This window comes from Neovison vison, chromosome 4 (genome assembly GCF_020171115.1).
Source record: "Neovison vison isolate M4711 chromosome 4, ASM_NN_V1, whole genome shotgun sequence".
Classification (NCBI taxonomy): domain Eukaryota; kingdom Metazoa; phylum Chordata; class Mammalia; order Carnivora; family Mustelidae; genus Neogale; species Neogale vison.
The window spans coordinates 44906654-44919116 of NC_058094.1; the positions used below are offsets into that span (position 1 = coordinate 44906654).

Here is a 12463-nt window from a genome sequence, read left to right on the forward strand (position 1 = left end):
AACCCAGCCTATAACATAGATGAACTGTGAAGACATTATGTTAAGTGAAATACAGTCACAAATGGACAAAGAAGATGTGAAACACACAAACACACACACACACACACACACACGAATATTATGCAGCCATCAAAAATGAAATCTTGACATTGCAACGATGTGGATAGAACTAGAGAGTATTATGCTAAGCAAAATAAGTCAATCAGAGAAAGACAATTGACATATGATCTCACTGATATGAGGCATCTGAGAAACAAGAGAGAGGATCATAGGAAAAGGGAGGGAAAAATGAAATAAGAAACCAGAGAGGGAGACAAACCATAAGAGACTCTTAATCTCAGGAAACAAACTGAGGGTTGCTGGAGGGGAAGGGGATAGGCGGGATGGAGTGGCTGGGTGATGGATACTGGGGAGGGTATGTGCTATGATGAGTGCTGTGAATTGCATAAGACTGATGAATCACAGACCTGTATGTTAATAAAATAAATAAAATAAAATAAAATAAAATAAAATTTAATATGTGGGGGAAAACAAACAAACAAGAAATACAGCCACAAAAGGACAAGTTATTGCATGTTTCTATGAGGTATATTGTACTTAAATGAGGTTCCCAAATGTCAAATTTATAGAGACAGAAAGAACAGTGGCTGCGAGAGGCTGGGTGAGGGGAGGGGAATGGGGAGAGAGTGTTTAAGGGGAGCAAAGTTTTGGTTGGAGAAGGTGAAACACTTCTGGAAACAGCTGATGATGGCTGTGCAACATTGTGAATCTATATCTAGTGCCACAGAACTGCACAAAAAAAAAAACTGTGTAAATGGTACATTTTATGTTACACATATTTTAACAAATAAAACCACATTTTTTTCTAAAACAGACTTTACACTCATTTTTCATATTTGAGTTGCTTTCAGTGTAAATTTCTTTAAGGTAAAAAGGACTGAAATCTCAGCTTGGAGCTAATCAATCAGCTAAAGTATTTAATAGATTAAAAATTATTTACTGAAGGGCGCCTGGGTGGCTCAGTGAGTTAAGGCTCTGCCTTCAGCTTAGGTCATGATCCCAGGGTCCCGGGATCGAGCCCCACATCGGGTTCTCTGCTCAACAAGGAGCCTGCTTCTCCCTCTGTCTCTGCCTGCCTCTCTGCCTACTGGTGATCTCTTTCTCTCTGTCAAATAAAAAATATATATATTTATTGAAAACCTTCTGGATTGATGAGCTTCTAATTATTGCCCTGCATGTGGAACTAAGCTTGCTTGGGTATAAAAATGCAGTAAGAAAAAAGGCCATTTCTTTTCCAAAAGTCAAACATCACCAAGACCAACTATTCATCGTTTTTTTGAAATAGAGTAAAGTCAAAATTCAATTCCAAATGGGAAAACGTATATTTTTCATTGTTCATGGCTCAAAAACAACTAAAAGTGTCACCTTGGATTAATTACAAGGGATAAAAATGCATGCTCTGGAAAGTTATATTTTCAAAAAGTCTGAGGTAACCAAAGCAGTATAAAATAAAAAACATTTAAAATATTTATGATAGGAATCAGAGTTCACTTAGTTCAAACAATTTCAGCAGGCAGAGAACACATAGGAAGGAATGGGAGAGAACAGGTTTTGAAATTCGAGAACAAAGCAAATCTTTGAGTCATCTGTATAACCCAAGGTTCCAATTACTACAAAGTTTTACAACTGCTCATATTTTTCTAACTTCAGTAGCATAAACAAAGTTATATTTCACTTATAATAGAGGTAGACTCTACTTACTCCTGAAGGAAATGTCTGAATAAAATTTCCAGCTATGTCTAGGATTCTTAGGTTTATAAGATCGCAAAGTTCCTGTGTCAGAAAACAAAAGAGAGATTTTTAAGAATCTAATATGTAGAATCATAAATTTCTTCCAGATTCAAACTTGATAAGATTGACCTTCTTTCCTAATTACCTGATCAATTCTTCAGCACCCCCTCCTGGAGGAGATTCATAGGTCCAGGGGTGTTTGTATGGTCTCTATTTCCTTCGACTACTCCAGGGCAACATGGTGGCCAAGAGTTAGACTGTTTGTGGGTTCAAATCTGACCTCTGATGCTATGTAACTATGGACAAATTTCTTAATCTCTTCGTACTTCAGTTTCCCCATTTGTAAAATGAAAATGGTAATGGAAGCCCTTATTTTAATATGGTTATTGAATGGATTAAGCCCCACATCAGGCTTCCTGCTCAGCAGGTAGAATGCTTCTCCCTCTCCCTCTGCCTGCTTCTCCCCCTGCTTGTACTCTCCCTCTGGCAAGTAAATAAATAAAATCTCTTAAAAAAAAAAAAGCTAAATGTAGAATATTCATATTACCCAGCAACTCCACTCACATGTATATACCCAAAAGAACTGAAACTAGATATTTAAGTAAATATTCATAAATATATGTTCATAGCAGCAGTATTCACAATAGCCAAAAAGTGGAAACAGCCAAAATGTCCATCACCAATGATTGATCATTAAACAAAATATGGGGGACACCTGGCTGGCTCATTCAGTAGAGCATGTGACTCTTTTTTTTTTTTCCCAATTTATTTATTTTCACAAAAACAGTATTCATTATTTTTTCACCACACCCAGTGCTCCATGCAAGCTGTGCCCTCTATAATACCCACCACCTGGTACCCCAACCTCCCACCCCCCCGCCACTTCAAACCCCTCAGATTGTTTTTTCAGAGTCCATAGTCTCTCATGGTTCATCTCCCCTTCCAATTTACCCAAAAGCACATACCCTCCCCAATGTCCATAACCCTACCCCCCTTCTCCCAACCCCCCTCCCCCCAGCAACCCACAGTTTGTTTCGTGATATTAAGAGTCACTTATGGTTTGTCTCCCTCCCTATCCCATCTTGTTTCATGGATTCTTCTCCTACCACTTAAGCCCCCATGTTGCATCACCACTCCCTCATATCAGGGAGATCATATGATAGTTGTCTTTCTCCGCTTGACTTATTAAATAAGTTACTAATCAGAAAGTGCTTACTGAAAGGCCTTATAGTGAGAACTTGGTAGATACTACTAAAATCAAAATACAAAGCAGTTTTAAAAAACAGAAAACAGGTGTAAAAGGTCTATCAACAATTCCAAAGGCATTTATTTTACATCTACCTTTTGCTTAGCACTGTGCTGACACAATCCTTTCCTTATAAAAAAATAAAATCTGTTACTGTCTCTATCTACATGCCCAATGTGACTGAATGGGCATATACATTCACACCCGTGTGCAAACATACATGTAATTCATAATGTACCAGGTATGCCTGGGTGGCTCAGTCAGTTAAGCATCCAACTCTTGATTTCAGTTCAGGTCATGATCTCAGGGTCCTGGGATCAAAGCCCATATGGAACCCAGCATTAGGTTCTGAGCTCAGTGAGGAGTCTGCCTGAGATTCTCCCTCCCTCTCCCCCTCCCTCGCCTCTCCCCAACTCGTGCTTATGCTCTCTCTTCTAAATAAATAAACAAAATCTTTTTAAAAATTAAAAATATAGAAATAAACTTTAAAATTTTTAAAAATATAATGTACCAGAAAATGATTCATAATTTGTTCATTAGCAAAAGAAATGAGTACTTCCTATAATGTCTTACCATTTATAATGTAGACCAAAAAGAACAATGATAGGCTGAATCATATTAAATGTACAAGGACATATAATCATAGGCATTCTTTACATAATACTTCAGGACAAGACCTACTAGCATTTAAACTTTTTAAAGTCCAAACTCCTCAGGATTTTAAAAAAAAATTGTAGTAAGAATATTGAGTTTAAGTACAGACTTTTAAGTCAGATGGACATGGATTTGAGTCCCTTCTCTGATCTTTGCAAACTGTGTTCAAGTCATATAACCTCTCTGTTCCTTATTTTAAATGGGTAGGGGTGCTTGGGTGGCTCAGTTGGTTGAGCATCTGTCTCAGGTCATGATTTCAGGGTCTGGGTCTGAGCCCCACATCAGGCTCCCTACTCAGCAGGGAGTCTGCTTTTCTCCCTCTCTCTCTATCCCTCCCCCACACTTGTGTTCTCACTCGCTTTCCCTCTCTTGCAAGTAAATAAAACATTTTTTAAAAATGAAATAAAATGGTTTAATAAAAAGAACAACATCCCAGAGTTGTTATGAACACTAAATAATATAATGCTTCATGACAATGATCGTGGTACTACTGTTACTGTTTTTCCCTCACATAAAGGTATCACACTTTTAATAGATTTAGTTTGTAATTTTGAGAACTGTTCTTACTCATCTGCAGAAATTGGGATTTTTTTAAGGAATTGGAAAATAAAATTTTTGAGGAAATATACTTTTTCACATATCAGATTACAGTTTGCACAGAATTTTTATTTATTTATTTTTATTTTATTTTTTAAGATTTTCTTTATTTATTCATGAGAGACAGAAAGAGAGGAGGAGGCAGAGGAAGAAGCAGACTTCCCAATGAGCTGGGAGCCTGATGTGGGACTCAATCCCAGGACCCTGGGATCATGAACTGAGCTGAAGCCAGATGCTTAACCAACTGAGCCACTTAGGCACCCAGAATTTTTAAATAGAATATCCTCTTGAGAGAAAAATGAAACAGCAGGAATTGATCTACTTTTTGTATTCCTCAACTTACCGCATGACATGCATCCCCTCCTATCAAATTAACTTTAATTTGCATAGGGAAGGAAGGTAAACTCAGTGACAAATTCCTAGCAGGAAACTGTACTCTTAAACTGGGAAATTTGAGGAAAGTTTAATAAAGCCATAATTTATAAAAGTTTGGCAAGGTTCCCACAAAGTTCCCAAAAGCTGGCAACAGCAAGGAGTTCTTTCCAGCTATGGGCCTAAAAAGCCAAGGGAAAGTAGTAATTGTTCATATGAGGATCACCTAATATTCATTACAGTCTACTAGAGAAGTGTGCAAACAACTTACAACATTCTATCAGGAAGGGTACCATGGGTATACCATCTGATACTCATTCTCCTCCTGCCCTTTCAACTCCTACTAGTGGCTCTCATTGGCCATATCCAAGAGGAAGCCAGAGGACAAAGGAGCTTACTGATGCCCATGCAGGTCAGTTTTCCAAGCACAAAACATGTTGGGAAAAGATGGAGAAGAGATTTGTAGGAAAAATAGAAGTATATAGCACATATTCCAAAACCAAAATGTACTTAAAATCTATGCCATACATAAGGCTTCCAGATAAAATACAGGAGGTTTGCTTAAATTTACATTTCAGACAACAATTTTTTTTAGTATAAGTATGTCCCATGTTATATTTGGAACATATATGTACTAAAAAACGATTCATTCCTTATCTGAGATTCAAGTTTAAATGAGCATCCTTATTTACTTGTTTACTAAATCTGGCATCCCCAGCTACATAGAATATCCAAGTGATAACCCTCTTTCGTCATAAGGCTTTGGGAATGGACTATGCCTAATCGGAGGGAAAGTAAATGATGGCTTGTACTCAGATGTCCAAATCTATTCCATAACCACTCTCCACTGTGTCACAATGAACTCTTCCCCAAGAAAATTTGGTTCCATGTTTTGCTTACCTCTGGCAAAACTTCAATGTTGTTTCCCACCAGAAGAAGCTTCTGGAGCTTCTTCAAGAACTTAATCTCTTCAGGTATGTAAATGAGCTGATTGTAGTTAAGTTGAAGTTCAGAAAGATTCTTAAGAAAACAAAGTTCTTTAGGAATGCTGGCCAGCTGGTTATGATTCATACTCAAATATATAAGGCTTTTTAATCTAAAAAATAAAGTATGCAAAAGAAATTCATGAGAATAAGAAAGCCCTTTTACTTATCAGAAGCATGTGTCAATTCATTTTTTTGTAGCCTCACTTTCGTCATGGGTTCACAACTACTACAAATACTTTGAGCATAAAAAATCTTTACTATAGGGGCACCTGGGTGGCTCAGTGGGTTAAGGCCTCTGCCTTCATCTCAGGTCATGATCTCAGGGTCCTGGGATCGAGCCCCGCATCAGGCTCTCTGCTCAGCGGGGAGCCTGCTTCCTCCTTTCTCTCTCTCTGCCTGCCTCTTTGCCTACTTGTGATCTGTCTGTCAAATAAATAAATTAAATCTTTAAAAAAATGCTTCCTCTTTCTAAAAAAGTTTTAAAAAAATCTTTACTATAATTTAACTTTTAAAGATATTTTATAATAAGATAGCTTATGTTAAAAGAATGTTATGTAATCAAAACTTTGATTTAAGAGAGAGAAAACTCTATTTTCATTTTTTGTTTGTATATATTGGCTATATTGAAGAAGCCGCCAGAGGACAAAGGAAGACACAGATATGCACAAATATACACATGCATGTACACATGGATATAAATGGATAGAGGTATAGATATAAATATCCTGCACCAAATAGATGTGAGAACTACTTAGTTGCCGCAGAAGATACAAAGATGAATCAGCCACAAATTCTGCCATTATGGATATCATGGTCTAGAAGGAGATATTAGATCCATAAAATGAAGTTAGGAAATCCCATCAGACAGGGATAAAGGGATTCAAGAAATTCGAGTTTCCAGTTGCAGGTATGCTAGGGAGGTATATCACAAGCATTTTGGGAGACTAAACATTTGAACTTGGCTTTGAATAACAGAACATGTAAAATGAGGCCAACAAAGGGGGCAATAGAAGGTGAGAAAATATTAATATTTTGAATAAAGAAACGAAAGAAATTAGTAATGTTCAGCATCAACTATGTACCTGTGCATTAAACTACATCATCACCACAACCCAAAGGCTGGAGTTGTTACCCTTAATTTAGAAATGAGGAAAATAAAGCATCAGAGGCAGTAAATAACCTACCCAAATCACCCATCTAGTAGATAACAGTGCCAAGACTCAAATGCAGATGTGTCTGTTTACAAAGCAAAGAATGAAAATATATGATAATCCCAAGGTCCAATGTGCTGAGATCAAAGCAATAACAGAATGAGGTGATACGTTTTAGACCATTAAAAAAGGGGGCCTGGCGGAAGGGAAGTGGTCAGGCCTGGTGAAGGGGACTGGGGAAGACTACAAACCTGACAAGGAAAGCCATGTGAATAGATGAGATGAGAGGAAGAACAACAAAAAGGGCAGGAGAAGAGGGAGGAGCAGCAAGTGGTAAAGATTCTTGAAGAATGTGAACATCTGACAAATAACAGAAACAAAAACAAAACAAAAAGGCACCTAGAGAAGGCATGAGTAGAGAAACAGGAGATGAACCAGGTTGACAAAGAATCTTTAAAGGTACAAGGGAGAGTATTTCAAAATTAAAGAGATGGGTGACACTTTATATGGTTTTTTTTAATATTTTATTTATTTATTTGACAGAGATCACAAGTAGGCAGAGAGGCAGGCAGAGAGAGAGAGAGGAGGAAGCAGAGCTTCTCTGCTGAGCAGAAAGCCCAATGCGGGGCTCTATCCAGGACCCTAGGATCATGACCTGAGCCGAAAGCAGAGGCTTTAACCCACTGAGCCACCCAAGCGCCCCCTGACACTTTAAATATTAAAAAGAGGTATTACAGGCTAACAAAACTACTAGAACCAGAAGCAGGATCATATACTATAAAGTTCTAAAATGAAATGAAAGTTCTAAAAACTCCATTTACAGCAACATTTTTCAAAAAAAAAACCATAAAATAGTTAGAAAAACATTTAACAAAGGATATGAGAGACATCTATACTGAAAACTATCAATTATGACTAAGAAAATTTAAAAGATCTCAAAATAAAAGTAGGGATACATCTTGCCCACATATAAAAAGAAACAATATTACTAAGATGCCAATTCTCCCCAAAGTGATCTACAGTTCAACTTAGCCCAAATAAAAATTGTTTTTAAAGACTGATTTATTTATTTTAGAGAGTGTGCACAGCGGGGAGAGGGAGAGGGAGCCTGAAGCAGAATCTGTGTTAAGCACGGAGCCTCACGCAGGGCTCAATAACACGACCCTGAGATTATGACCTGAGCTGAAACCAAGAGTTGGATGCTCAACTGACTGCATCACTTAGGCTCTCTCCCAAATAAAAATCTTAACAGTTTCTTTGTGTAAAAACTGACAAATCAATTTTAAAATTTACATGGATAGTCAAAGTACCCAGTGTGGCCAAAACTATTATAAAAAACACAAAGTCAAAGGACTCACATTTACTGATTTCAAAGCTACAATACAGCTACAGTAATTAAAATAGTATTTAGAGAAATTATAGAAAAATAGATTGATGCAATAGAAGGGAGAGTCAAAGAGACACATGAATGGTATTTTGACTTTGGGGATGTCAAAGCAATTCAATTTAAAAAAAAAAAACAGTCTTTCAACAATTGGTGCTAGAATAACTGGATAAACATTCGAGGGAAAAAAACCTTTAACCATTACCCACATCACACACAGACATTAATTTGTGGTGACTCATAGACCTATACATAAAAACTAAAACTATAGTTTGTAGAAGAAAATATAGGATAATGTGGGGGGGAAACGAACTTTGACTATTACCCAACATTACGCACAAGCATTAATTTGAGATGAATTATAGACCTAAATTCAAAAACTAAAACTATAAATATTGTAGAAGAAAATATAGGATCATATCTTGATAAGTGAGATAAGCAAATATTTCCTTATGAAGTCCACAGAAAGCACTTATCTTAAAATAAAAGTATTTATAAATTGGCCTTCATCAAAGTTAAAAACTAACTTTCATCTAAAGGTATTGCAAAGAAAATAAAAGGCAAGCCACATACTAGAAGAGATATCTGCAATACATGCACTTGTATCCAGAATGCATAAGGAACTCTTACAACTCAATGTTAAGAAAGAAAGAAACTGCAAATTTATTCCAATGGGAAAAATACTTGATACAAACACGTCACAAAAGAATTATATAAAAATGGGGAATGAGAACATGAAAAGGTGCTCAACTGTCATTAGACACTAGAGAAATGCAAATTAAAACTACCATGAGACATGACTTCGTACCAACTATGATGGTAAACATTCTAAAATCTGCCAGAATGTAAAATGGCACAATCTCTTTGCAAAACTACAGGCAGCTCTTAATAAATTGGCATATACACTAATACTCCTACTCCATGACTCTACAACTCTACTCCTAGGAATTGAAATGAAAAATAAATTAAACATATGTCCACCAAAAGACTTCCACAAGAATAGTTATAATATCTTAATTCATAATAGCCCCAAATGGGAAATAATCCAAATGTACTGGAAGAGGCGAAAATAATTAGTGGCATAATTTACACATGAAATGCTACTGAGTATAAACAAAAAACAACAAATCCCCCACAAAGTTCAACAATAAGGTGACTCTCAAAAAAAAAAATTATGCTCAGCAAAAGACAGACACAAAAGAATACAGACTGTATGATTCAATTTATTTAGTTCTAGAATAAGTAAAACTAATTTGTAGAGGTAGAAATCACAATAGTTGCTTATGAGAGGTAAGAATTCAGGAAGTGTGAATGAGGAAATTTGTGGGTTGAAGGAAACGTTCAAGACCTTATTGGTGTGTGTACATTGGTCAAAATTTATTGAATGGAACACTCGTGATTTTTGTGTTTTCAGCAGCAAGAAATTTGTATTCAGCAGCGAGAAAATACCACTAGATTTGATTGCCCAAAGGACACTAATGGTCTTTAAAAGTAATATTAAGTAGAATGAAGAGAAAAAAGAGAATTTTAAGGGAGAAAACAAAAGCAATAAACAGATTGAGAGAAGTTTTCTATAAAGAAGAGAATGAGGGAGCAAGAGAAAAAAGGCAAGAGATAAATTTTGTCTTAAGGTCTGCTTAAGGCCAGATAAAGAGGCTAGAAAGGCAAGATAAAGAGGGAGCCAAATTTCTTGGTAAAATACGGAGCAAAGTCATTTGCATAGAAGATATACAGTCAAAACTGGATGACCCAGTGTTAAAAGAAAGCAAAAATGTGTGGAGTAGGTCCTGTGGAGAAATTCCTGTGGTACAAGGAATTTTCTTCACTAATCACTGCTATAATCACAACTCTAATTGATTCTACTCAGAATTACTACCATGGCAGTTGGTTTTTCATTTTGTCGGTACTCCAAGGCATGAAGTTGAGCTCAGAGGCTACTGTAAAAAGCCATCGTTCATTGGCTGAGCAAAGAGCAGATGAAAAAAATAGTATCTGTCATTGTTTTCATCTCCAGGAGCAGGGAGAACTTCCATTCCTCCAAGAGAAAACTGTAAGAGGCACACTTGCAGCTTCTCCCTGCCCCCTTCCTCTCCAGTAGGCTGAAGAGAAACTGCACTGAGTGGTGAATTTGAAGAAAAAACCGAGTCCACTGGCTTAGTCCATTCTTTTCTCCCTTTCTTTCAGAGAGATTCTGTCGCCAAGATGCCCACCTTCTCCTTTTCCTTCTGTGGCTGCGCTGCCCTGCCGGAGACCGGGTTGTTTAGGGGCAAAACTCTGACCTGTCCAGGTTTGACTCCAAGTTCATTAACCAACACTTTGTAGTTTAGTCAACAAACAGATCTCTCCCCCTCCCAGGTTCTAAATAAATAGAGAAATAAGACATGGGATTTTAAAAGAAGGGATTCACACATCAGCATAGAGCTGACACGAACAGTCTCCCCATCTCTCAGTCCTCGCCTGAATAAACATAACCACCCGGTCATGGCCTTTCCTGCTAAGGAAACTGCTTACTTGATGACAGACTAAAAGGAGGACACTGAGCCATGTACACTAAATGGTTTTCCCAAATTCACCAGTAAGTCCTTCTTTCCTCTCTAAAAAGGAACAAATGGGAGGAACAAAAAGAAGAATAAAAATAAGAACCCATAATAAGAAAAGCTAACATCCACTGAGCACTTACTATGTCCCAGGCTCAATCTTAAATATTTTTGACAAATTTGCATATTTAACTGTCAAAACAACCCTATGAATAGGCACTATTGTCCTCATGCTGCAGCTGAAGACACTAAGGTATGGGAAGGTGAAGAAACGTTCCCAAAGTCAGAAAATGGAATCCTGCTTGAGGAGGTGACCAATTAGCCTACATATAGGACACAGTCTGAATACAGACAATCCAGAATTATCTATAAAATAGTGAGTGACTTAACTATTTTGCAAACCTACATTTTTCAGCAAAAGCTTTCATTTCATCTTCTAAAATGTCACTATAGATTTATGCAGTTCTTTGACTACTATACTTAATACTCCAAACAGATCGAAGCTTAATAGATTATGAAATCACAGTGTTAAAACTGTAAAGGTTTTAGAGTTCATCTACTCAAACTTCTTCCTTTAGACATAAGAAAGCTAAGGTGCAGTTAAATTACTTGCCCAAACTCATAAGGCCAGCGGCACAAAGATATGGCCCAGTTTGCCAGATCTTCCCTTTTCTTCATTATATCATTGATACACAAATTCCGCTGAGAAGCTGAATAAATGAAAGAGCAAGCAAACACCTACTGGCATCTTCATTGTTATAGTCTTTTTCTTCAGAAATTAGATCACTTAAAATTTTTCCTATTTATTCTGACTTAAAACCTCTGTGAAAATCTCCCTGGGAAGCAAAACATATTGGCTAGAAGTATAGACAAGTGAATTGGAATAGACTTTAGGTGCTGCACAAATCCCTTTGTTAAGGACTGTTCATAGTTTTGTATCCTTTAAAAATCTGGATGCTCTTATGTTGTAAAACATCTGTTTCCATTCAACAGGCAATAAAGAGAGTCTCCAAAGTCAAGTAAACCCAAGTAGGGTTTTCTCTCCATCTGTCAGGGGAAAAACCCAAGAGAGTGTTTTGCCTGCAGAAGGACGAGGCCCTCAGCTGGCTCCAGAAAGCCACTGTAACCGCAGCCCATCTGTGCAGATGTGCAGGATAAGGTGTGCAGCATTTTGTTGTTGTTGTTAATAAGAAAATGTGTGGGGGGTGGTTAATGAAAATGCTATCTTGCAAGACTTTGCTTTTACATGACTTCTTCCATTAAGCTGAAAATGGTTTCCAGTACTTCACGAAATAAAATTCAATGTTCCCAATTCTGTAACAGAGCAAACTCCAAGAACCCCAGAGTTAGGAAACCAATAATGCAATCAACTTTAGAACTTTTAGGTTTCAAATCCCCACTTTCACACTTAGACCGCCAAGTCATGCTATTTTTCATTTCCCTCAAGTGTTTAAAGAATCATTTGCTTAAAAATAGTGACTTGCCTCAGTCCTTCAGATGCCTCTTTTGCCAGGTACAAGAGATCTAGGCCAGACAATGAGGTTGAGGTTCAGAGGACCAGGGTGGGGCTAAAGTCTAGCTATAAACAAAATTACCTGCTGACTTCTCGAGGAATCCATGTGAGCTGATTGTTGTTCAGATTAAGCAGAATCAAATTTTGTAAACCATCTGTTGGGAAATAATTTTAGTCATGTTAGCTATCTCTTAGAGAATAACTTGTAGCCACTTTTCTATGTACCATTGTT

At 37.1% G+C, this 12463-nt stretch overlaps 1 protein-coding gene across 2 annotated transcripts in view; it reads right to left on the reverse strand.

The window, feature by feature from the left end:
* LRRC69 (leucine rich repeat containing 69) overlaps nucleotides 1–12463 on the reverse strand; it is a 106324-nt gene that overhangs the window by 53154 nt on the left and 40707 nt on the right. The window contains exons 3-5 of one of the 2 annotated variants that reach the window (XM_044245333.1): nucleotides 12314–12386; nucleotides 5561–5756; nucleotides 1762–1833 (exon numbers count right to left, since the gene is read on the reverse strand). The exons of the other annotated variant lie outside the window; for it this stretch is intronic. Of the exons in view, the coding sequence (XP_044101268.1) occupies nucleotides 1762–1833; nucleotides 5561–5756; nucleotides 12314–12386 (341 nt within the window). The remainder of the gene's footprint in view (nucleotides 1–1761; nucleotides 1834–5560; nucleotides 5757–12313; nucleotides 12387–12463) is intronic. 2 annotated transcript variants of the gene reach the window in all.